General features: G+C 38.1%; 1 protein-coding gene across 5 annotated transcripts in view; it reads left to right on the plus strand.

The window, feature by feature from the left end:
• Positions 1–23,810, plus strand: part of LOC122675803 (limbic system associated membrane protein) — a 681,792-nt gene that overhangs the window by 359,487 nt on the left and 298,495 nt on the right. For all 5 annotated transcript variants that reach the window (XM_043874897.1, XM_043874898.1, XM_043874896.1 and 2 more), the window contains exon 2: positions 11,200–11,432. In XM_043874897.1, the coding sequence (XP_043730832.1) occupies positions 11,200–11,432 (233 nt within the window). The remainder of the gene's footprint in view (positions 1–11,199; positions 11,433–23,810) is intronic.

A 23,810-nucleotide genomic window follows, 5' to 3' on the forward strand; every position in this document is an offset into this window, starting at 1 on the left:
TCACCTAGGAGGAACTCTGATGTCTGACCAGCAGATCAGAAAGTACAACATGGACCTTTTGTTGTCCTCTGTCCAGGCTGACCTGAAGAGAGATCATTCTATCTGATCACAAGTGGTGAGGCATTCAAGGCCTGAGTTCCCTAGGCACATGTATGCCACAAATCCTCTAAAAATGTTCCAGAGATGGCATTAGAGCCTCAATTTACATGGCTGCACTGTAACCATGCTGCATTATCCTGCTTTCAATTTCATACTTACAGACTTTTGAGGACTAGCTATTGTTCATAGGGACCAGACATAGGAGAACCTAGGCCCCTAAAAGGTTTCCCAAGATACGCCTATTATTAAACACGGAATTGAATTAAACAACAATACCTGGAGCTATTTGAATTAGCTCCAAAATGAGATTTCTACAGGAAAATTTCCTAGATTCAAATTATGAAAAGTGATGGGCACAAAGATTTTTTAGGCTCTTCCAAAGCTCACTGCTGCTGCTGCTAAGTCACTTCAGTTGTGTCCGACCCTGTGTGGCTCCATAGACGGCAGCCCACCAGGCTCCCTCGTCCCTGGGATTCTCCAGGCAAGAACACTGGAGTGGGTTGCCATTTCCTTCTCCAATGTGTGAAGGTGAAAAGCGAAAGTGAAGTTGCTCAGTCGTGTCCGACTCGTGACGACCCGATGGACGGCAGCCTACCAGGCTCCTCCGTCCATGGGATTTTCCAGGCAAGAGTGCTGGAGTGGGGTGCCAAGACGGCTCACTGGGTACTCAATACTTTAGCCCGTTTAATGATCACAATATGGAGATATAGTAATTGTTTCTGTTCCGCTGAAGAAAAACACTGAAGCTTTTCAGTAAAAGTGGACCCATTTAGGGCCAGGCACTGCCCTATATGTTTCAAACTAACCTTATTTAAACACTACAATTACTCATTGAAGTAGATCCTACTGTAGTTTTCATTTTACAGATGAGAAAAACCTGGCATAGAGAGGTAAGCAAATGTCCCAAGATCACAGAGTGGAGAATGTGATGGAACTAAAATGCAGAGCAGGAAACCGGCTTCTCAGCCTAAACCTGTTTTCTTTCTCACTAAGTAGCTTGCCTAAAGCTACTATACTACAGAACCCACGGCTCTTCCACCCTACCAGTGACAAGAAAATGGGGAATCTTGAATTATGGTGTGATTAAGATGATGATTTATTTTCTAAAGGGACCAGGACTCTTCAAAAGAACCAAGAGGAGCTGTTTCTAACCATATATAAATATTCCTGGGACTGATCCAAACTCCACTTGTGACTGGGATAGAAATCAGTTTTCTCCTGGTCTCAATCTCAAATTTTATTTTCAAAATTTTTGTCTTCCTCTTTTTCATTTTTCATGTAAACATAGACACTGTTGATGTGACAACCAGAGGAACACAGATTGTTCTAGAACTGACTGTGGAGCTGTACTCAACTCTTAATTTGGTGGTTCTGCTCCTTCTCTACATGCCCTTCTCCTTACCTGTACCACCTTCATGGAATATGTATTTATGCTCCTTTAAGAATATGAACCTGAAAATAGAGCAACACACATATATATATGCATATGTGAATGCATTTATGGCTGGACAAGATGCTCCCTAGTGGTGGTAAGAGACAGAAAGCATGTCTAGGGACGACTTTTTACTGCTCTGGGGATGGCAGATTGGCCTGGCTTTACTGTTTGCCACTGTGGATTTTCTTTTTTTCTTTTGCTCTCATAGATGATAATCATTCTAATAGATAATAACTCAGTTGCAGAAAGGATGCTTTGTTAGTATAGCACATGCAAATAACTAATGCAAGTTGAGAATTTAAAGAAAGGCATAATTGATCTCATGTATTTAGTAGATATTCTATAAAAAGAGAAAGTTTTTGAATGATTTGGATAAATCATTATTTTCCTTATAGTCATCCCTATATATGACCATTTCCTTTTTATCTACCATGTGTTACCATGGGAAAGTATAAGCATAGATATTGTTTTACATCTTATGAAATATTTCCAGGTACATCACATCATTCCAAGAGGTCAGGGAAAGTATCTTGAACTTCATTTTACTTATGAAAAAACTAAGATACAGAAAGTCTAAATGACTCACCTGTTTTCCAATAGGAAATAGACTGAAGGTCAGAACTTAAATCAGTTATCTTCGGGAACTAAACAGTATATGTCTTTTACCCTGATATTCCAATGGTAGGATGCAGATTCCTGAGTCACTGTGACCAACAATAGATTCGCCTGAATAGGATTTCTGTGGTTTACTACCTCTGTATTCTCATCCTTTTGAGCATCCATCACTAATGTGTGTGCACATACACATGTGCGTGTGGGGATTTGTGCATGAATGTGTACAGAGGACCTATGGCGGAGGAGATGACCCTATCATATAAATGTTGTCATTGTTCATTGGTGTCATTCAGTGCTTCAGTGGTGTCATTGTTAATTGGACTAAAATTCAGGATGAATCAAGGAAAATAAACTGTCATAAATCTAGATCAGTTTCTACCTAAAGAATATCAAGTTTCATAGAGCAGACATGCACAGGAAGAACAGAATGTGCAGGCAGTGGTCAAGCCAGAAGTCAAGACTGGAAAGAAGTAGAGATGAGAGTAAGGCAGCTAGAAAATGGAAACTTCTTGTCACAGGCAAGGGAAGCAGGAGTGCCTGAAGGTCATCAATGAATCCCCACAATTCTCTTATTTCTTTCTGAGTTTAATCTTGTGTGTGTGTTTGGTCAGTTGCTCAGTCATGTCTGACTCTTTGTGACCCTGTGGACTCTAGCCCGCCAGGCTATTCTGTCCATGGGATTTTTCAGGCAAGAATACTTGAATGGGTTGCCATTTCCTCCTCCAGGGAATCTGTCCGACCCAAGGATCAAACCCGTGTCTCCTGCATTGCTGGTGAATTCTTTACCCACTGAGAGTTTAATCTTAGAATATGGTAATAAAGCAGAGATGATCCAAAATGTTTAATAATTCAAAATTATTTAAATTTGGCTTTTAACTAATTTGGTATTTTTTAAAATGTGTTTGCATATGTGTTGCTAGACTTCATTATACTAATAGGATAAAGTCAGACTAATGACTATTTATATTCATATTTATTTTTATTTATTGGCCGTGCCAGGTCTTATTTGCGACATTTGGGATCTTTAGCTGGGGCATGTGGAATTTTTATTTGCATCATGCAAACTCTTAGTTGCTGCATGTGGGATTTTTAATAATTCCCTGACCAGGGATCAAACCCAGGCCCCCTCCATTGGTAGCACAGAATCTTAGCCACTGGACCACCAGGGAAGTCCCAGACTAATGACTTTTGACACAGAAGAATTTGGGATATTTCTGATCCTTTATCGCCTCTGCTTAGAGCATTTCCTAATGCCACGCTGTAATGCTGGGAATGACCCACATGAGTTTCCAGACCAAGTGTCTTTCCTTCTAGTGGGAAATGAGATAATTTTGTTGCTTCATTAAAGGCATCATTTTGTGGGATTAAAGTTATAAAGCAAAAGGCATCAAAATAAACGACGAACACATTCCTAGAGACTTCCCATCCATATCTTGAATCATCCCACATCCTGTAAAAGAGAAAAACATCATGGATGTGAAAAGAAAAATAGTAGAAGTTAATTTAAAAAACATAGTTCTTCTATGAATAAAAGCTAATTATTTCCTTAAAAACTCAAATTTGCCCTGATTGTGTTGATTCTCCCTTACCTATCCCAAGTATTACTGACCCTTTTAAAAAACAAACAAGCAAACAAACACTAAGGTCAAATGATTTCTCTGGCATTAATTTAGGAAGGAACTAAGTTATAGCTTTCTCATGTACTGTCAGCAATGTACAAGATTACATTGTTGTATAATTAAGACTCTAAAATACAACAACAAAGCAGCATGATTCCTTAACTATTACCTTATAACCAGAGTATCACTAGTCTTCATTGTAGTGTCTCTGTCACAAATGTGACTTATAATACAAGGGCTTTGCTGGTGGCAATTAAGTGCTTATAAATTTAGGAGTATATGCTTATGAGAAAATAGCATTGCACTGTAGATGCTTGACTTAATGCTTCCAGATCTTTAAATGAAGGGACCAAGGTCTAACTCAAGTTTTTCAGTTTCAACCCTGCCAACATTTCACTTGGGATTTGTCTTTGTCGTTGGGGTACTCTTTACATTGTAGGAGATTCAGCAGCATTCTTGCCCTCTACCCACCAGATACCAGAAACAGCCTCCTCTTTCCAATTGTGATATTCAAAAAACTGTCTTCAGATATTACCAAATATTATCTGGAAGCACAAATTGCCCCCACTTAAAAAACCACTCATCTCACTGTTCTTTCTTAAGAAACAAATCTGTCTCACCCATCTAGCTACACTTTCCCCAGTTTGTATAATTAAAAAGTATGAAGGTGGATAACTGGTGAGAAACTAAGTAAAATATATTTACTTGTTATTTTAGAATAAATACCAAATTATACTCTTCAGAAGTAAAGTCTGGATAAATTTAATTACTAACTCAGTCCATTTATAGCAGCCAGTAATGCTTATTAAAAATGAGCTGTGTCTAGTAGCAGCTGAACAGGCTTAATATCTATTAGATGTGTATCACTTACATCAAGGATGCACTGTCAGTAAATATGTTATTAATCCATCTATTGGTACAAACCAAATTTAGCATTTCTTTCTGCCTCCAATTATATTCTTCGTTTTGGAAGTATAATCCCCAGACTTGATGCAGTATGAGTAGAATTGTCAATGTACCTATTTGTGTAACTGTGCATAATATACTTGGTGTAAAGTACTTGCAGAGATCCAATGCTTGAGAATTTTTATGGGTGAATTGATTTTTTGTGACGGTTTTATGGATTCAGACATGCTGAACAGGGAAGTTAGAAATGTGTTTGCTTGCCTTTCTTTTTATTTTTTTAAAGCTGATTTAAAAAAAAATCATAGGTTCATAGTTAAGGTAAGTAACCACGTGAAATTTGTGGGTTCATGGTTAATGTGGGCAACTCACTAAATGTTTATCTAGTGCTTTATACTTCTTTTCACTGTTTTTAATGTGTGATATAGATTATTTATTCCCAGGAATGATCTTTCTTCATTGATAACAATATTTCTCTCTTGATTTCATGTTAATTCCATACTCAGTAATTCTCTTTAAAATTTTCCCTATGTATCTGAAAATTTTAATTATTAGTTAAGAAAAGATAAAATAGTTATCATCTATACTATACCTATTAAATAATTAACAAATATTTGATAATTGATCTACTAGCAGTTTGTTAAATTCAGTGTATTTATTCCACATTTTAGCAAGTGCCTCCTGTGTACCTGGTGAGCTATTCTGTTGGCCCCATGAAGGTTCCATAGGTGACTTCTTGAGGGTCACTCTCATTAATAAGCTTATGAGAAAAGATAAGTACAGATAACTCAAATACATTGTGGAGTAATAAGAAGGAGTCAAGTAAAAGGATGGGGCATGAATCAAGATTTCCTGGAAAGGTGGCACTTTGTATTATATCTTCAGGGCCTCAGCCACCTGCCAGAAATCCCACCCACAGTGGAAGGTCAGTCCCTGCCCTCTCCTCTTGGGACCAACACCTACTCCCTTTATCATGCAATCCTTTCTAAATCCTGGAATGATTTGTGTATCCCAAGCTTTTAAAGGAAACATTCTATCAAATTCAAACAACACATAACACAGATTGGAAAAATGTGTCTTTCTATAATTTCCCTGCTTTGGCCAGAGCCGATTTAGCAGATGAAGTGACTAGGTATTTGTTTTTGAACTAGACTGGTACTGAAGCAGCATTCTGAGTGGGGGATCCTTTATTGCCATATTACACTGGTATGGCATGAGAACACTCACTCCACAGGCATGCCTAATAGACATTTAAGCCACTTAGCTTCCAGATGCACGCTCATGATGCTTACTGGGCCCGGCTCTTTCTTTAATTGGCATTTCCTCATTTCCCAGTAGCTAGGCATTTGTGACTATCCTATGTGACCGGTTATTTTCATTTAACAAACAAAACTTCTACAGTTTTCTGTAGTTGAGACTATTACTTTGACTTTGATCATCTTTTCTCTTATATGCACTTCTTATGGTTTAAAATAGTTTCCATTTTAAATCAAGATTTAAACATTCTTAATGTTAAATTAACTCTGAAATTGTGATTTTTTTTGCTCGCTTTTCAGTGTGAATGTTTTAGCCGTGTTGTAGAAAGATTATTTTCTAGTTTATAAAGTCGACACACTTACTCTGAACCATTAGCTGCATAAAAGAAGAACCCTTAAATATCTGGAGGAGTCTCGATTTCCTTTTTAAAAATGTTACATTGTGCTCTGGTGCTTGGAGTTGGTTAATGATACTGATTAGTGAAAAGTGTGAGTGTATGTGTGTATGTGTGTATGTATATATTCTAGTGTTCCTTTCACTTATTTGGAAGTAAAGGAGAAATTATGAAAAATAAATTTGAATGAAACACAATATACAAATAAAATATTATACTGATTGTCACAGCAGAATTTCCACATAACTTTATACTGTTTCGGTGGATGCATTTTTATGGGTCTGGCAATTTTGCTGAAATAGTCAATTACTTCTTTAGGTAAGATAGATCTGAACTCTCTCAGAGAATAATTTGGAGTAATGATCTATGTGCTAATTTTAACTTTTCCACAGAAAAAAATTGCTTAAGTGTCCAAAGGACCCTAAAGATTCAACTTAGAAACTCTCCCTTTCACTAATAAGGAAATTCGCCCAGTTCATTAGTGGATGCTGTAAGGGCTTGGGATGGGAGGAGTGGAATATAGGTAACCATATATCCTTTATCTGCATATGTAACACTGCTGGTTCATATGACAGGCATGTACCAAGGTCTGTGTTATACCATATTAGTGCTTGGAGGTACCTTAATGAATAAGACAAAATGCATATGTATTGTCGTTTTTCTTGTTCAGTCCCTCAGTCCTGTCTGACTCTTTGTGACCCCATGGACTGCAGCATGCTAAACTTCTCTGACCTTCACCATCTCCCAGAGTTTGCTCAAACTCATGTCCATTGAGTCAGTGATGCCATCAAACCATCTCATCGTCTGTCATCCCCTTCTCTTCCTGCCATCAATCTTTCCCAGCTCAGGGTCTTTTCCAGTGAGTCAGGTCTTTGCATCAGGTGGCCAAAGTATTGGACTTCAGCTGCAGCATCAGTTCTTCCAAGAATATTCAGCATTTATTTTCTTTAGGATTGACTGGTTTGATCTCCTTGCTATCCAAGGGACTCTCAAGAGTCTTCTCCAACACCAGAGTTCAAAGCATCAATTCTTCTATGCTCAGCCTTCTTTATGGTCCAGCTCTCACAACCATACATGACTACTGGAAAAACCATAGCTTTGACTACAAGGGAACTTTGTTAGAAGCGATGTCTCTGCTTTTGAATATGCTGTCTAGGTTTATCATAGCTTCTCTTCCAAGAAGCAAGTGTCTTTTAATTTCATGGCTGGAGTCACCGTCTGCAGTGATTTTGGAGCCCAAGAAAATAAAGTCTGTCACTGTTTCCATTGTTTCCCCATATATTTGTCATAAAGTATGGGACTGGATGCCATGATCTTCGTTTTTTGAATGTTGAGTTTTAAGCCAGTTTTTTGCTCTCCTCTTTCACTTTCATCGATAGGCTCTTTAGTTCCTCTTTGCTTTCTACCATAAGGGTGGCTTCATCTATATATCTGAGGTTATTGATATTTCTCCCTGCAATCTTGATTCCAGCTTGTGCTTCATCCAGCCCAGCATTTTGCATGATGTACTCTGCATATAAGTTAAATAAGCAGGGTAACAATATACAGCCCTGATGTATTCTTTTCCCAATTTGGAACCAGTTTGTTGTTCCATGTCCAGTTCTAACTGTGGCTTCCTGACCTGCATACAGGTTTCTCAGGAGGCAGGTAAGATGGTCCAGTATTCCCAACTCTTTAAGAATTTTCCACAGTTCATTGTGATCCACACAAAGGATTTAGTATAGTCAATGAAGCAGAAGTAGATGTTTTTTTCTGAAATTCTCTTGCTTTTTCTATGATCCAGTGGATGTTGACAATTTGATCTCTGGTTCCTCTGTCTTTTCTAAATCCAGCTCATACATCTGGAAGTTCTCAGTTCATGTACTGTTGAAGCCTAGCCTAGCGTGAAAGATTTTGAGCATTTCTTTGCTAGCGTGTGAAATGAGTGCAATTGTGTGGTAGTTTGAACATTCTTTGGCATTAACCTTCTTTGGGATTGGAATTAAAACTGACCTTTCCCCCAGTCCTGTGGCCACTGGTGAGCTTTCCAAATATGCTGGCATATTGAGTGCAACACTTTTACAGCATCATCTTTTAGAATTTGAAATAGCTTAGCTGGAACCCCATAACCTCCACTAGCTTTGTTTGTAGTGATGCTTCCTAAGGCCCACTTGACTTTGCACTCCAAGATGTCTGGCTCTAGATGAGTGATCACACCATCATGGTTATCCAGGTCATTAAGATCTTTTTTGTATAGATTGGTGTATTATTGCCACCTGTTAATATCTTCTGCTTCTGTTAGGTCCATATCATTTCTTTATTTATAGTTATATGTATATAAAATGTATTTTTTCAAGATAAACATATTCTAGCCTTCCTCCAGGCTAAACACCATTTAAGGTACACCTCTATGCTATAACATACTAGTTACTACTGTGTTGGGCTGTGTAGATGATGAAAGCAATGCAATGATAAATGTGATAGAAAATTAAAATGCTTTGGCAAAGAGAAATTTCCATTATTCTGAGTAGAAAAGAAAAACACAGGAGACCTACATCAGCAACTTTATTAATGATCTAGAGGAAGACAGCAAATAATTTATTAATTGATTCATAACTGATTCTAAGTTGAGAAGCGCTACAAATACCACCAAGGACAGAGACATGGTACCACCAAGGAATGGAAGAGGGAAAGTAAAACTGAGTCAGGAGAGAAGCAGGGAGCATTCATGAAGTTAGCTTTGCCCTCCCCTTTAGAAGAGTCTTAAATTATCAAGCATAATTGATCTCAATAATATCTGAATGGCAGAGAAACATATATTGGAGCTACTAAATGGTACTTTAATCCACATTTGTTCTGTGCCCATTCACTTCATTCATTTCTGACTCTTTGCAACCCTATGGACTGTAGTCCATCAGGCTTTTCTGTCCATGGGACTTTCCCAGGCAAGAATACTGGAATGGGTTGTCATGCTCTCCTCAAAGGAATCTTCTTGATCCAGAGATTGAACCCACATCTCCTGTGGCTCCTGCATTGCAGGTGCATTCTTTACCACTGAGCTACCAGGGAAGCCCTTAATCTACCTATGTTTCTGAAAATAAATAAGTGGAGAGGAAAAGAAAGACCTGTATATCATGCACTCAAGTAATTAAATGAAATTCTCATTTTTAGCAAAATTTGAAATTTACCCAAAAATAATAGGATGAGAATGACTTTTGTACCATAAGTGAGTTGTTTTTAAACGATTCCGCGTTTCTCCTTCTTTTAGAAGAGATGAATTGGACTCTATCTTTATGTATTTACACCTGTGGATAGTGTATCAGCTTCCTGTCCATGCATGGCTCTTTGGACCTGACAGAAAATCTGGATTGGACTTGGTTTGGAAAATACAGGGGAACACAGTATTTTACTGTTCTGCTGTCATGATCCTGGCTTCTTCTGTCCATCCCTCATGCCCCAGAGTACTGAGCAGCTGCCTCTGCAGCTGTGAACGGGATCTGAGACCACCTCCTTGTGAGGCAGATATAAATCTTGCCAAAGATCTAGAAGGTTTTTGGCTTGACTTTTCCATTTCCAGATTCTTGCTGCAATTGAAGGAGCATGATTTTCTCCATTAAACCCTTTTAGGTTTCTAAAATAAGTAGTTATTCAAATCGATATTTTTTTTCCTTCATATTCCTTGGAATAATTAGCTTTTCAACTATTGGAAAAGATTGAATTCATTCTATTGTGCTAGAAATGCTGGTAGCAAGCTGTCTTCCCAGCCTATAACCTGTTGCCTTCAGAAGGTGGAACCAGACTTAGGCAAGATGATACAAGCTTTGATTTTGTTTCCAATACCTATCTACTTACCCTTGGACCCGCTCACACACTTCTCATTCCTAGGGGTGGGCATTCCAAACTTGGAAAGATCAGAAGTAAACTCTGAAATTCAGTCTAATTCCTGTTGATTCAATGGTGGGGCATAATTTGAATCCACCTTCACATAAGCCTTTAAGAAATACTAAAGAATTAGTATAGCCAACAAAGGTCCATCTAGTCAAAGCAAAGGTTGTTCCAGTAGTCATGTATGGATGTGAGAGTTGGACTATAAAGAAAGCTGAGTGCCAAAGAATTGATGTTTTTGAACTGTGGTGTTGGAGAAGACTCTTGAGAGTCCCTTGGACAGCAAGTTGATCCAACCAGTCCATCCTAAAGGAACTCAGTCCTGGGTGTTCATTGGAAGGACTGATGCTGAAGCTGAAACTCCAATACTTTGGCCACCCTATGTGAAGAGTTGACTCATTGGAAAAGACTCTGATGCTGGGAGGGATTGGGGGCAGGAGGAGAAGGGGCTGACAGAGGATGAGATGGCTGGATGGCATCACCAACTTGATGGACATGAGTTTGAGTAAGCTCCGGGAGTTGGTGATGGACAGGGAAGCCTGGCGTGCTGTAGTCCATGGGGTCTCAAAGAGTCAGACACGACTGAGTGACTGAACTGAACTGAACTGAATGAAAGAATACATGCAGTTCAAAACTGAGTAAATGTGCCGTATTATCATTTGTCTAATTCTCAAAGTAACTTAAGCAAATGGAGTTCTGTGTGAATGACCTTTTCCTAGACAAGAAGAATATAATCCAGTGGGGAGCTGATATCCATTTAGCTGCCTGCATTACTCTCCCTGGTTGTTTGTTGTCACATTGAGTGTGATATCCTGACACCCATCCAGTGGATGGGGATGAGATCTTAAAGGGGAAATGATGACAGTATTCAGGACTCTAAGAAACGGCATGGCCATGATTCATTCTGCACACAGTCATTTCTCCTGATTGGCCTTTTTGAGTCAAATTGTGTTAAGAATGAATGCACATCCGGGTATGGCTAAGGCTCTAATGTCATTGTTCTACTTTGCCAGGTGCGTTGTAGAAGATAAGAACTCGAAAGTGGCCTGGTTGAACCGTTCTGGCATCATTTTTGCTGGGCATGACAAGTGGTCTCTGGACCCCCGGGTTGAGCTGGAGAAACGCCATTCTCTGGAGTACAGCCTGCGAATCCAGAAGGTGGATGTCTACGATGAGGGATCTTACACTTGCTCGGTGCAGACACAGCATGAGCCGAAGACCTCCCAAGTTTACTTGATCGTACAAGGTAAGGAGAAGGTGGAAAAGGAGAGGCGAGCGGCAGAAAATAATCATGACATACAAAAATACTTGACTAATCCTTTCTGGCATAAAGGGTTCATTATGGCAAATTCCAAATTCATTATGGCACTTTAGTATCTATTTTCTTTTTACATAGAAAAACTTTAAAAGGGGATAGACTTTAAATAATAGAACTGAGGAGGATAAAGAAGAAGGAGGCTTGCCACTGTGAGCCAATAACTTTGGTGAATGTTTTCTCTTAACCCTGAGTGTGATAACACACATCAAAGACCACAGCTGTGTCCACAGGGACGCAAAAACACACAGAATGCTTGGAACCATGTGAGGTCCACTTTATCACACTGTTAGATACTGGATGGTTTTGCTGAAGGTGTGATTTCTATCTGTCCTCAGTTTGAAGAATATCACTAATTATCTGTTTTTCTGATAGTAAATGTTATTTGGAAAAATAAAAATTTCCAGAGGCCTTGGCATGCTCTCAGCTGGCTGGCTATCTCTATTTCATGGCAAGTTATTTGTGAGCAAGTGCCGTGACAAGGATCTGCAAAATCATCAGGGATAATCTGCTTCCAGACTGGGGTTTCCAAGGGCACATCTGAGTCATGGTTTTACAGGATCAAAACCCTAAATGGCATACGCAAGCCCTGAAACTATAGCTCTCTTGGGTCCCCTTCCCCATAATTGCAGAATGAGAACAAAGCTGATCAGCTGTACAGTTTTATTGCAAGCAGAGTCAAACCACCAGCAGTTTCAATCCATCTACCAAGAAGGATCTAAGCACTAACAAATATTAGGGCTGTGTTCATGTATTCTTGATTTACAATTTTATGTAAATTTAATGCAAATTAGACATGGCCCTAGGGCTCCTGTCAAGATTCCAGTGCAGTCAGTTGTATGCAAAGTTTGACTGTAGCTTCTATTAATGTGTTATGGAATTGATTATTGCAGCATTTAAATTATTGCTCTCCCAACTCCTCTGATTAATAGATTGAAACCGGAGTAAATACATCAGAGAGTACCTGGTGCAGGGGTGGTTTAGTCATGTGACCTCTATCTTGGTCCATTTGCAATGGCTGACAGCTTCATTTTATTGCTTATAAAAGGTATGTCTACTGACTTGCGAAGTGCCTATCACAGCACAACATAGAATCTTTTCCTTGTAGTTTAGAGGACAACGCTTGAGTTCCTTAATGAGAGACACCAGGGTTTGGATGTCAGGCTGTCCATTTAAGTGTGTAAACATAACTACAGATGTGTAAATATGTAAAAGGTTAACTTAGCAACTTCCTCAAAACACAAGCCTGCACACAAGCACACACACACACACAGAAACACACACTTCAAAACAAAAGGAAAATTTCTACTCATTTAATGGCAAAGAAAGGGGAGATAATTAGTTTACTTAAGGTCCCTTGGAACAGATTTTATCTAATGACCAGCAACACATTATATTGTGAAATTCCTACACAATTTTAATACCTTCACAGTCTTTAATGTTATTGGAAACTCACTAGAGACCACAGCTAGAGAATGTATATTGTCCTACAAGGAACAAAATTGGGCAATCTGAGGATTATATCCCTTGGTTTCTAGATGAGGAAACAGAAGTTAATTAGGTTTAGGTTACTTGCTCAAGGTCACACAGAGAATTCAGGGAGTAGTTTGGATCCAAGCAGACAAGGAATCAAATTGAAGTATATTCTACTGGAATGGGAATTTTTTTGCTCTGACTTTTTAAGAACTACCAAATTCCTATTTGAGCTCTTAGTGCCAAGTGCCCAAAGCCCTTCCTCCTTTTTCCTCATTCATCTATGTACATTTTAGCTACTAACACAGTAATCTTGAGAGAATTAGAGTTAGAACTAGGTCAGATCATGCTGCTTATACTTCCCTATTAAGTTATTGAGTTTAACTTTATATTAAGAGATGGAAAAGAACTATACAGTTGAGGTACTGTTTATTCATTATCTTGTTTGCTTCTAATAATGTTATTATGAAGTAGATATTAGTAGCTTTATTATAAATATGAAAAAAAGTTGAAGTTCATAAATGATAAGGAGCTGCCCAAGGCTGCCTCTTGGCTTAGGACTGGGTTTCAAACCCATATCTGTTTGATTCAAGATATTAGAGTATTTTCTTTTTAACCATACTGCTTTAAAAGAAAAAATGAGCAACAAAGCCTGTTCTTGTAAGGGTGATGATGAAAGGTTGCTTCCTCCTTGAACCTGAGTTATGAAGGGAGATTTTTTGGACAGTTATATGGATGTTGGCATTTGATATCTAGCACCAGATGGCTGATTTGATTCCCCTTAGGACATTCAACTTTGTGATTATGTCAGTGGTTCCACCCTTTTACCGCTGTTTATTCACACTGCCTCCTACTCCTTGCCTCCATTTTACATGTTTTCACCACATCAAAGATTCTGCTTATAGGCATGTCTGCCATCCTCCTTTCCTCCAATCCCACAGCACCTTCCTTCAGAATATAAGGGTCTTTTGAATTTTTCAAGTTCTTCCTTACTCACCATACATGCTTTCTGCAAATCCCACATAACTCATTATTAAATAAATACTGTATTCTTTTTCTTTGCCCTATGGGGAGGTCACCTTTAGCTTAAAGATGCTGTGAGATATCACTGAAAAATAGTAGTTAAGAAAGTGGGGCTTCAAATCTCAGTTTTCTTTCTTGCTACTTAAATCAATTTTGGAGTAACCTACTTGGGGCTTCCCTAATAGCTCAGCTGGTAAAGAATCCACCTGCAATGCAGGAGACCTAGATTCGATCCCTGGGTTGGAAAGATCCCCTGAAGAAGGGAAAGACTACCACTCCAGTATTCTGGCCTGGAGAATTCCAAGGAATGTATAGACCATGGGGTTGCAAAGAGTCAGACATGACTGAGTGACTTTCACTTTCACTTGATTTCTCTAAGGCCTCAGTTCAATTCAGTCACTCAATCATGTCTGAATCTTTGCAACCTCATGGACTTCAGCACGCCAGGCTTCTCTGTCCATCACCAACTCCTGGAACTTGCTCAAACTCATGTCCATTGAGTCGGTGATGCCATTCAACCATCTCATCCTCTATCATGCCCTTCTCCTCCTGCCTTCAGTCTTTCTCAGCATCAGGGTCTTTTCCAGTGAGTTGGCTCTTCACATCAGCTGGCCAAAGTATTGGAGCTTCAGCTTCAGCATCAGTCCTTCCAATGAATATTCAGGACTTATTTCCTTTAGGATTGATTGTTTTGATCTCCTTGCTGTCCAAGGGACTCTCAAGAGTCATCTCCAACACCACAGTTCAAAAGCATCAGTTCTTTGGTGCTCAGTTTTCTTTATAGTCCAACTATAACATCCATACGTGACTACTGGAAAATCCATAGCTTTGACTGGATGGAGCTTTGTTGGCAAAGTGATGTCTCTCCTTTTGAATATGCTGTCTAGGTTTGTCATAGTTTTTCTTCCAAGGAGCCAGCATCTTTTCATTTCATGGCTGCAGTCACCATCTTTAGTCACTCTAAAGCTTCGTTTAACTTAAAGATTACGTGACCTAGGTAAGCCCCTAGCTTGTTTTCTGGAGATCATGTGTTCTCACCAAATAAGGTGATGATGATGGTGGTGGTGGTGATAGTGATAGTGATACTAATGATGATGATAACTACTGTGACAACAAGCAGGCTGCTGCTGCTGGAGTAACTCTCATGAGGCTCTCTTTGTCCTGGGTGCTTCCCAGAGTCCGACAATGCCCTCCACTTGTTGCATGATACCCTTGAGTAGGCTCTTTCAGCTGTTATTTGGGTTCCTTCAATGGATTTTCTTCAGTTGTCCTTTTCCTTAGCATCCAGTCTTGAACTGTACTTCTTTGGGATTCTGAAAGTCTTCTTAGACCAGCATCACCTTTAATTTTTTAGCTACTTGTATTAAGGATGTCTGAGGACAACACACAGTGTATATTGACAACACATAGAGAGTTTGGTAAGTTCTATTTTTGATTGGTGGTACACCCCACTTCAGAATTTCTGATTAAGTCGTTCTGAAGATCAGGCCTGATAATTTGCACTCTCACATGTTCTCATACTCTAGTTACACTTCTCACACATTCCCAGGTGATACTGATGCTGCTGGTACTGGGACCACACTTTAGGAGCCACTACTTTAAAAGTAGTATGTACATTAAGAACATCTAGGGAAATAACCCTGCATAATTTCATTCAATTTCAAATAATGTTATATCCCCTAATATTTCTAAAACTATTCTTGGGCATGAGATAGGAATGGTATATTGGAACATAACTTGGCTTTCATGATAACATCTCTAAGGCTTCTTACCTAGCCTAGTCCTATGAAAAGAAAATCTCTCCCTAAACTGTCCATTTCATGTATCAAAACTAAAACAACAACAACAACAAAAACTGGTTGAGATATGCAAACTTATCTGACTTCAAAAATCTCAACTTTATAAATGTTTAAGTGTTTGTCCCCCTCATATTTCTCCTGTATCCCTCCATTTCTCCTGGAAATTAGTTTAATTAGTATATATATATTTCCACAATGTGAGTGACTTTTCAGCATCTCCAACATTTTCTCTCCTATTTTGGTGATTATTTTTCAGAGAGAAAGTAATTTTTTTTTAAAATCAGTTCGTGAGAGTCGTTACACAGAAAATAACCTGTGTTGAAATAAATATGCTTCATGGTTCGCTAAACTCAATCTTTAGCTAAATGACATCTCCACACATCTTCCTCATGAGGAACACAGGTGAAAGTTTTGCATCAGCAAATTCACAAATCAATAATGACCTTTGGGATCACTTGCAATTAGTGAAATGAAATTTTGCATCTGTGGAAGTCAGGCTATTCAAATATAAACATTCATTTGAGATATGTAAAAAATGGTGGGACCCATTTCTAAAGCCAGATAGTTTGGTTCTTATACCACCTCCTTTACAGATTCTAAACTCAAAGATTGAGAAAACAATATCTTTCACTTAAATAATATAAACAAATTTCTCTAGCATCCTTCCAATTAATAATGCCCATTTCTCTTCAAAGGTTACCTTCCTTCCTATGATTTCCTATTTTTTTCTGCTTATGCCAGAAATGGAGACACTTGTGTTAAGGCAATATTTCTCTTTATCTGATCCTTGCATAAGCTGCAAAAAAGTAGAGAATTTGGTTTATTATACTTTTCAAAATACAGATTCCTGAGAACCACTCCCAGAACAACTGAACTGGAAGGCTTGGTAATGTGGCCAAAATTTACAAGTGTGTGTGCTCTGCGGGTGCTTCAGATACATGTGGGAAAACCAAGAACCACTGTGGCAGAAATCTAAGCAATCAGTGAGAGGGGTTTGTTCTGCCTGCCTGTTCATTTTCCTGGGTGACCTGGCATCAAAGTGTATCTAAAACTCTGCAAAGCAGGTACTAGGGCCTTGTCATAGAAAAATTAAAAGTAAAAATAAATCTGTGTACTCACTGAATACAAAGATTAATCTCATCTTCTTGAGCTCTGGGAAAGATGGCTCCAAAAACAAGGTAGCTTTTTAGCTGCAACATTAGGAATCTCCATGTGTATGTGAATACAAAGGACATCTTATCACGATGTTATTTTTTAAATGTAGATCTTATTTATTAAATGTCTCATTCATTGTACCTTATAACATTTATCATGTTTTCAATGAATTTATTACATTATTCTTGAGTCTGTTACCCATAACAGAACCGTCATTTCTGTGTTGCGTCTTTTGCTTTCTTTTTATGCTATTCTCATTAACATTTTTTAAAATTTTCACTTTATTTCATTAAGCCGATTAACAATGTTGTCATAATTTCAGGTGGAGAGCAAAGGGACTCAAAAAGACATATGTATCTCATCCTCTGGCCCTCTTCTCCTCCTGCCCTCAATCTTTCCCAGCATCAGGGTCTTTTCCAGTGAGTCAGCTCTTTGTATCAGGTGGCCAAAATATTGGAATTTCAGCTTCAGCATCAATCCGGTATTCAGGGTTGATTTCCTGTAGGACTGACTGGCTTGATCTCCTTGTGTGATTACCTGAATTAAACCAATGTAACTATGGAAGAAGTATGAAAGTTAACTCTTGTAAGACCCTGTGTGTTTTATCCTCACACTTAAAATGTCATATTTCCTGTATTTCATTAATCCAAGCATATCATATTGGCTTGCAGTTGCATGTCTGTAGATGCTTTCTTAATTTAATAATTGAAAATCCAGATGTTGGGAAACATTTAATGTTTTCATGAATACTCGTCTAGAACTTATTGTTCCTAAGATTTAAATTCTTGGGTGCATTTTACAATTCTATCAAACATTCCTAATTCTGACTAATATCTATTACCCAGAACTCGAAGCAGCCATCCTTTGATCTCTTTTAATTGCTCTCCTTTCTTTCTTTCATTAGTTCCTTTGTTCTCCCTTCCCTTTTGTCTCTCTTTCCCTTCCATAATCAGTATCATGTTGCACTGATTATTTTTAAAATAATTTAGCATCACCTACAAAATATTACACAAACTGTTTGCCACTGCATTCCAATTCAACTTAGCCTGGTGCTTGATACATCTTTTAAATGTTCTAATGAAATAAAGAATTTGAGACCATCTTTAGTTATATTTGATCTGAGGGATAATTCTGTTGATTATTGAGTCTTCCTGATTAACTAGAATTTCATTTGGATTTTACGTGCTGAAGTCTACTAATTGTCCTACACTTCAGCTTAATTTTTCAGACAATAGCCTCTTGATTGGCTGTTAATAGGTCAGGATCAGACTTTAAGGACATCACTATCCACATCAGCAATCAGAGAGCCAGTGTAATGGGAAGAAGTGAAATTTGGGGGCTAAAATATTTGGGAATATTACCTCATACAGTTTTATTTTTTTTTTTTTATTTATTTTTTTATTAGTTGGAGGCTAATTACTTCACAACATTTCAGTGGGTTTTGTCATACATTGATATGAATCAGCCATGGATTTACATGTATTCCCAATCCCGATCCCCCCTCCCACCTCCCTCTCCACCCGATTCCTCTGGGTCTTCCCAGTGCACCAGGCCCGAGCACTTGTCTCATGCATCCCACCTGGGCTGGCGATCTGTTTCACCATAGATAGTATACATGCTGTTCTTTTGAAACATCCCACCTTCACCTTCTCCCACAGAGTTCAAAAGTCTGTTCTGTATTTCTGTGTCTCTTTTTCTGTTTTGCATATAGGGTTATCATTACCATCTTTCTAAATTCCATATATATGTGTTAGTATGCTGTAATGTTCTTTATCTTTCTGGCTTACTTCACTCTGTATAATGGGCTCCAGTTTCATCCATCTCATTAGAACTGGTTCAAATGAATTCTTTTTAATGGCTGAGTAATATTCCATGGTGTATATGTACCACAGCTTCCTTATCCATTCATCTGCTGATGGGCATCTAGGTTGCTTCCATGTCCTGGCTATTATAAACAGTGCTGCGATGAACATTGGGGTGCATGTGTCTCTTTCAGATCTGGTTTCCTCAGTGTGTATGCCCAGAAGTGGGATTGCTGGGTCATATGGCAGTTCTATTTCCAGTTTTTTAAGAAATCTCCACACTGTTTTCCATAGCGGTTGTACTAGTTTGCATTCCCACCAACAGTGTAAGAGGGTTCCCTTTTCTCCACACCCTCTCCAGCATTTATTGCTTGTAGACTTTTGGATAGCAGCCATCCTGACTGGCGTGTAATGGTACCTCATTGTGGTTTTGATTTGCATTTCTCTGATAATGAGTGATGTTGAGCATCTTTTCATGTGTTTGTTAGCCATCTGTATGTCTTCTTTGGAGAAATGTCTGTTTAGTTCTTTGGCCCGTTTTTTGATTGGGTCATTTATTTTTCTGGAGTTGAGCTGCAGGAGTTGCTTGTATATTTTTGAGATTAATCCTTTGTCTGTTTCTTCATTTGCTATTATTTCTCCCAATCTGAGGGCTGTCTTTTCACCTTACTTATAGTTTCCTTTGTAGTGCAAAAGCTTTTAAGTTTCATTAGGTCCCATTTGTTTATTTTTGCTTTTATTTCCAATATTCTGGGAGGTGGGTCATAGAGGATCTTGCTGTGATTTATATCACAGAGTGTTTTGCCTATGTTCTCCTCTAGGAGTTTTATAGTTTCTGGTCTTACATTTAGATCTTTAATCCATTTTGAGTTTATTTTTGTGTATGGTGTTAGAAAGTGTTCTAGTTTCATTCTTTTACAAGTGGTTGACCAGTTTTCCCAGCACCACTTGTTAAAGAGGTTGTCTTTTTTCCATTGTATATCCTTGCCTCCTTTGTCAAAGATAAGGTGTCCATAGGTCCGTGGATTTATCTCTGGGCTTTCTATTCTGTTCCATTGATCTATATTTCTGTCTTTGTGCCAGTACCATACTGTCTTGATGACTGTGGCTTTGTAGTAGAGTCTGAAGTCAGGCAGGTTGATTCCTCCAGTTCCATTCTTCTTTCTCAAGATTACTTTGGCTATTCGAGGTTTTTTGTATTTCCATACAAATTGTGAAATTCTTTGGTCTAGTTCTGTGAAAAATACCGTTGGTAGCTTGATAGGGATTGCATTGAATCTATAGACTGCTTTGGGTAGAATAGCCATTTTGACAATATTGATTCTTCCAATCCATGAACACGGTATGTTTCTCCATCTGTTTGTGTCCTCTTTGATTTCTTTCATCAGTGTTTTATAGTTTTCCATGTATAGGTCTTTTGTTTCTTTAGGTAGATATACTCCTAAGTATTTTATTCTTTTTGTTGCAATGGTGAATGGTATTGTTTCCTTAATTTCTCTTTCTGTTTTTTCATTGTTAGTATATAGGAATGCAAGGGATTTTTGTGTGTTAATTTTATATCCTGAAAATTTACTATATTCATTGATTAGCTCTAGTAATTTTCTGGTAGAGTCTTTAGGGTTTTCTATGTAGAGGATCATGTCATCTGCAAACAGCGAGAGTTTCACTTCTTCTTTTCCTATCTGGATTCCTTTTACTTCTTTTTCTGCTCTGATTGCTGTGGCCAAAACTTCCAACACTATGTTGAATAGTAGTGGTGAGAGTGGGCACCCTTGTCTTGTTCCTGATTTCAGGGGAAATGCTTTCAATTTTTCACCATTGAGGGTGATGCTTGCTGTGGGTTTGTCATATATAGCTTTTATTATGTTGAGGTATGTTCCTTCTATTCCTGCTTTCTGGAGAGTTTTAATCATAAATGAGTGTTGAATTTTGTCAAAGGCTTTCTCCGCATCTATTGAGATAATCATATGGTTTTTATCTTTCAATTTGTTAATGTGGTGTATTACACTGATTGATTTGTGGATATTAAAGAATCCTTGCATTCCTGGGATAAAGCCCACTTGGTCATGGTGTATGATTTTTTTAATATGTTGTTGGATTCTGTTTGCTAGAATTTTGTTAAGGATTTTTGCATCTATGTTCATCAGTGATATTGGCCTGTAGTTTTCTTTTTTTGTGGTATCTTTGTCTGGTTTTGCAATTAGAGTGATGGTGGCCTCATAGAATGAGTTTGGAAGCTTACCTTCTTCTGCAATTTTCTGGAAGAGTTTGAGTAAGATAGGTGTTAGCTCTTCTCTAAATTTTTGGTAGATTTCAGCTGTGAAGCCATCTGGTCCTGGGCTTTTGTTTGCTGGAAGATTTTTGATGACAGTTTCGATTTCCTTGCTTGTGATGGGTCTGTTAAGATCTTCTATTTCTTCCTGGTTCAGTTTTGGAAAGTTATACTTTTCTAAGAATTTGTCCATTCCATCCAAGTTGTCCATTTTATTGGCATAGAGCTGCTGGTAGTAGTCTCTTATGATCCTTTGTATTTCAGTGTTGTCTGTTGTGATCTCTCCATTTTCATTTCTAATTTTGTTAATTTGGTTCTTCTCTCTTTGTTTCTTAATGAGTCTTGCTAATGGTTTGTCAATTTTGTTTATTTTTTCAAAAAACCAGCTTTTAGCTTTGTTGATTTTTGCTATGGTCTCTTTAGTTTCTATTGCATTTATTTCTGCCCTGATTTTTAAGATTTCTTTCCTTCTGCTAACCCTGGGGTTCTTCATTTCTTCCTTCTCTAATTGCTTTAGGTGTAGAGTTAGGTTATTTATTTGGCTTTTTTCTTGTTTCTTTAGGTAAGCCTGTAATGCTATGAACCTTCCCCTTAGCACTGCTTTTACAGTGTCCCATAGGTTTTGGGTTGTTGTGTTTTCATTTTCATTCATTTCTATACATATTTTGATTTCTTTTTTGATTTCTTCTATGATTTGTTGATTATTCAGAAGCGTGTTATTTAGCCTCCATATGTTTGAATTTTTAACAATTTTTTTCCTGTAATTGAGATCTAATCTTACTGCACTGTGGTCAGAAAAGATGACTGGAATGATTTCAATTTTTTTGAATTTTCCAAGACTAGATTTATGGCCCAGGATGTGATCTATTCTGGAGAAGGTTCCGTGTGCACTTGAGAAAAAGGTGAAGTTGATTGTTTTGGGGTGAAATGTCCTATAGATATCAATTAGGTCTAGCTGGTCCATTGTGTCTTTTAAGGTTTGTGTTTCCTTGTTAATTTTCTGTTTAGTTGATCTATCCATAGTTGTGAGTGGGGTATTAAAGTCTCCCACTATTATTGTGTTACTATTAATTTCCTCTTTCATACTCGTTAGTGTTTGCCGTACATATTGTGGTGCTCCTATGTTGGGTGCATATATATTTATAATTGTTATATCTTCTTCTTGGATTGATCCTTTGATCATTATGTAGTGTCCTTCTTTGTCTCTTTTAACATCCTTTATTTGAAAGTCTGTTTTATCTGATATGAGTACTGCAACTCCTGCTTTCTTTTGGTCTCCGTTTGCGTGAAATATTTTTTTCCAGCCCTTCACTTTTAGTCTGTATGTGTCTCTTGCTTTGAGGTGGGTCTCTTGTAGACAGCATATATAGGGATCTTGTTTTTGTATCCATTCAGCCAATCTTTGTCTTTTGGTTGGGGCATTCAACCCATTTACATTTAAAGTAATTATTGATAGGTGTGTTCCCGTTGCCATTTACTTTGTTGTTTTGGGTTCACGTTTATACAGCCTTTCTGCATTTCCTGTCTAGAGAAGATCCTTTAGCGTTTGTTGAAGAGCTGGTTTGGTGGTGCTGAAGTCTCTCAGCTTTTGCTTATCTGTAAAGCTTTTGAATTCTCCTTCATATCTGAATGAGATCCTTGCTGGGTACAGTAATCTAGGTTGTAGGTTATCCTCTTTCATTACTTTCAGTACGTCCTGCCATTCCCTTCTGGCCTGGAGGGTTTCTGTTGATAGATCAGCTGTTATCCTTATGGGAATCCCTTTGTGTGTTATTTGTTGTTTCTCCCTTACTGCTTTTAATATTTGTTCTTTGTGTTTGATCTTTGTTAATTTGATTAATATGTGTCTTGGGGTGTTTCGCCTTGGGTTTATCCTGTTTGGGACTCTCTGGGTTTCTTGGACTTGGGTGGCTATTTCCTTCCCCATTTTAGGGAAGTTTTCAGCTATTATCTCCTCGAGTATTTTCTCATGGCCTTTCTTTTTGTCTTCTTCTTCTGGGACTCCTATGATTTGAATGTTGGGGCGTTTCACATTGTCCCAGAGGTCCCTGAGGTTGTCCTCATTTCTTTTGATCCTTTTTTCTTTTTTCCTCTCTGCTTCATTTATTTCCACCATTTTATCTTCTACCTCACTTATCCTATCTTCTGCCTCCATTATTCTACTCTTGGTTCCCTCCAAAGTGTTTTTGATCTCATTCATTGCATTATTTATTTTTAATTGACTCTTTTTTATTTCTTCTAGGTCTTTATTAAACATTTCTTGCATCTTCTCAATCTTTGCCTCCAGGCTATTTATCTGTAACTCCATTTTGTTTTCAAGATTTTGGATCATTTTTATTATCATTATTCTAAATTCTTTTTCAGGTAGGTTCCCTATCTCCTCCTCTTTTGTTTGACTTGGTGGGCATTTTTCATGTTCCTTTACCTGTTGGGTATTTCTTTGCCTTTTCATCTTGTTTAGATTGCTGTGTCTGGAGTGGGCTTTCTGTATTCTGGAGGTCTGTGGTTCCTTTTCATTGTGGAGGATTTACCCAGTGGGTGGGGTTAGACAATTGGCTTGTCAAGGTTTCCTGGTTAGGGAAGCTTGCATCAGTGCTCTGGTGCGTGGAACTTGATTTCTTCTCTTTGGAGAGCAATGGAGTGCCCAGTAATGAGTTTTGAGATGGGTCTATGTGTTAGGTGTGACCTTGGGCAGCCTGTATGTTGACGTTCAGGGCTATGTTCCTGCGTTGCTGGAGAATTTGCGTGGTATGTCTTGCTCTAAAACTTATTGGCTCTTGGGTGG

The sequence above is a fragment of the Cervus elaphus genome, chromosome 19 (genome assembly GCF_910594005.1).
Source record: "Cervus elaphus chromosome 19, mCerEla1.1, whole genome shotgun sequence".
Classification (NCBI taxonomy): Eukaryota; Metazoa; Chordata; class Mammalia; order Artiodactyla; family Cervidae; genus Cervus; species Cervus elaphus.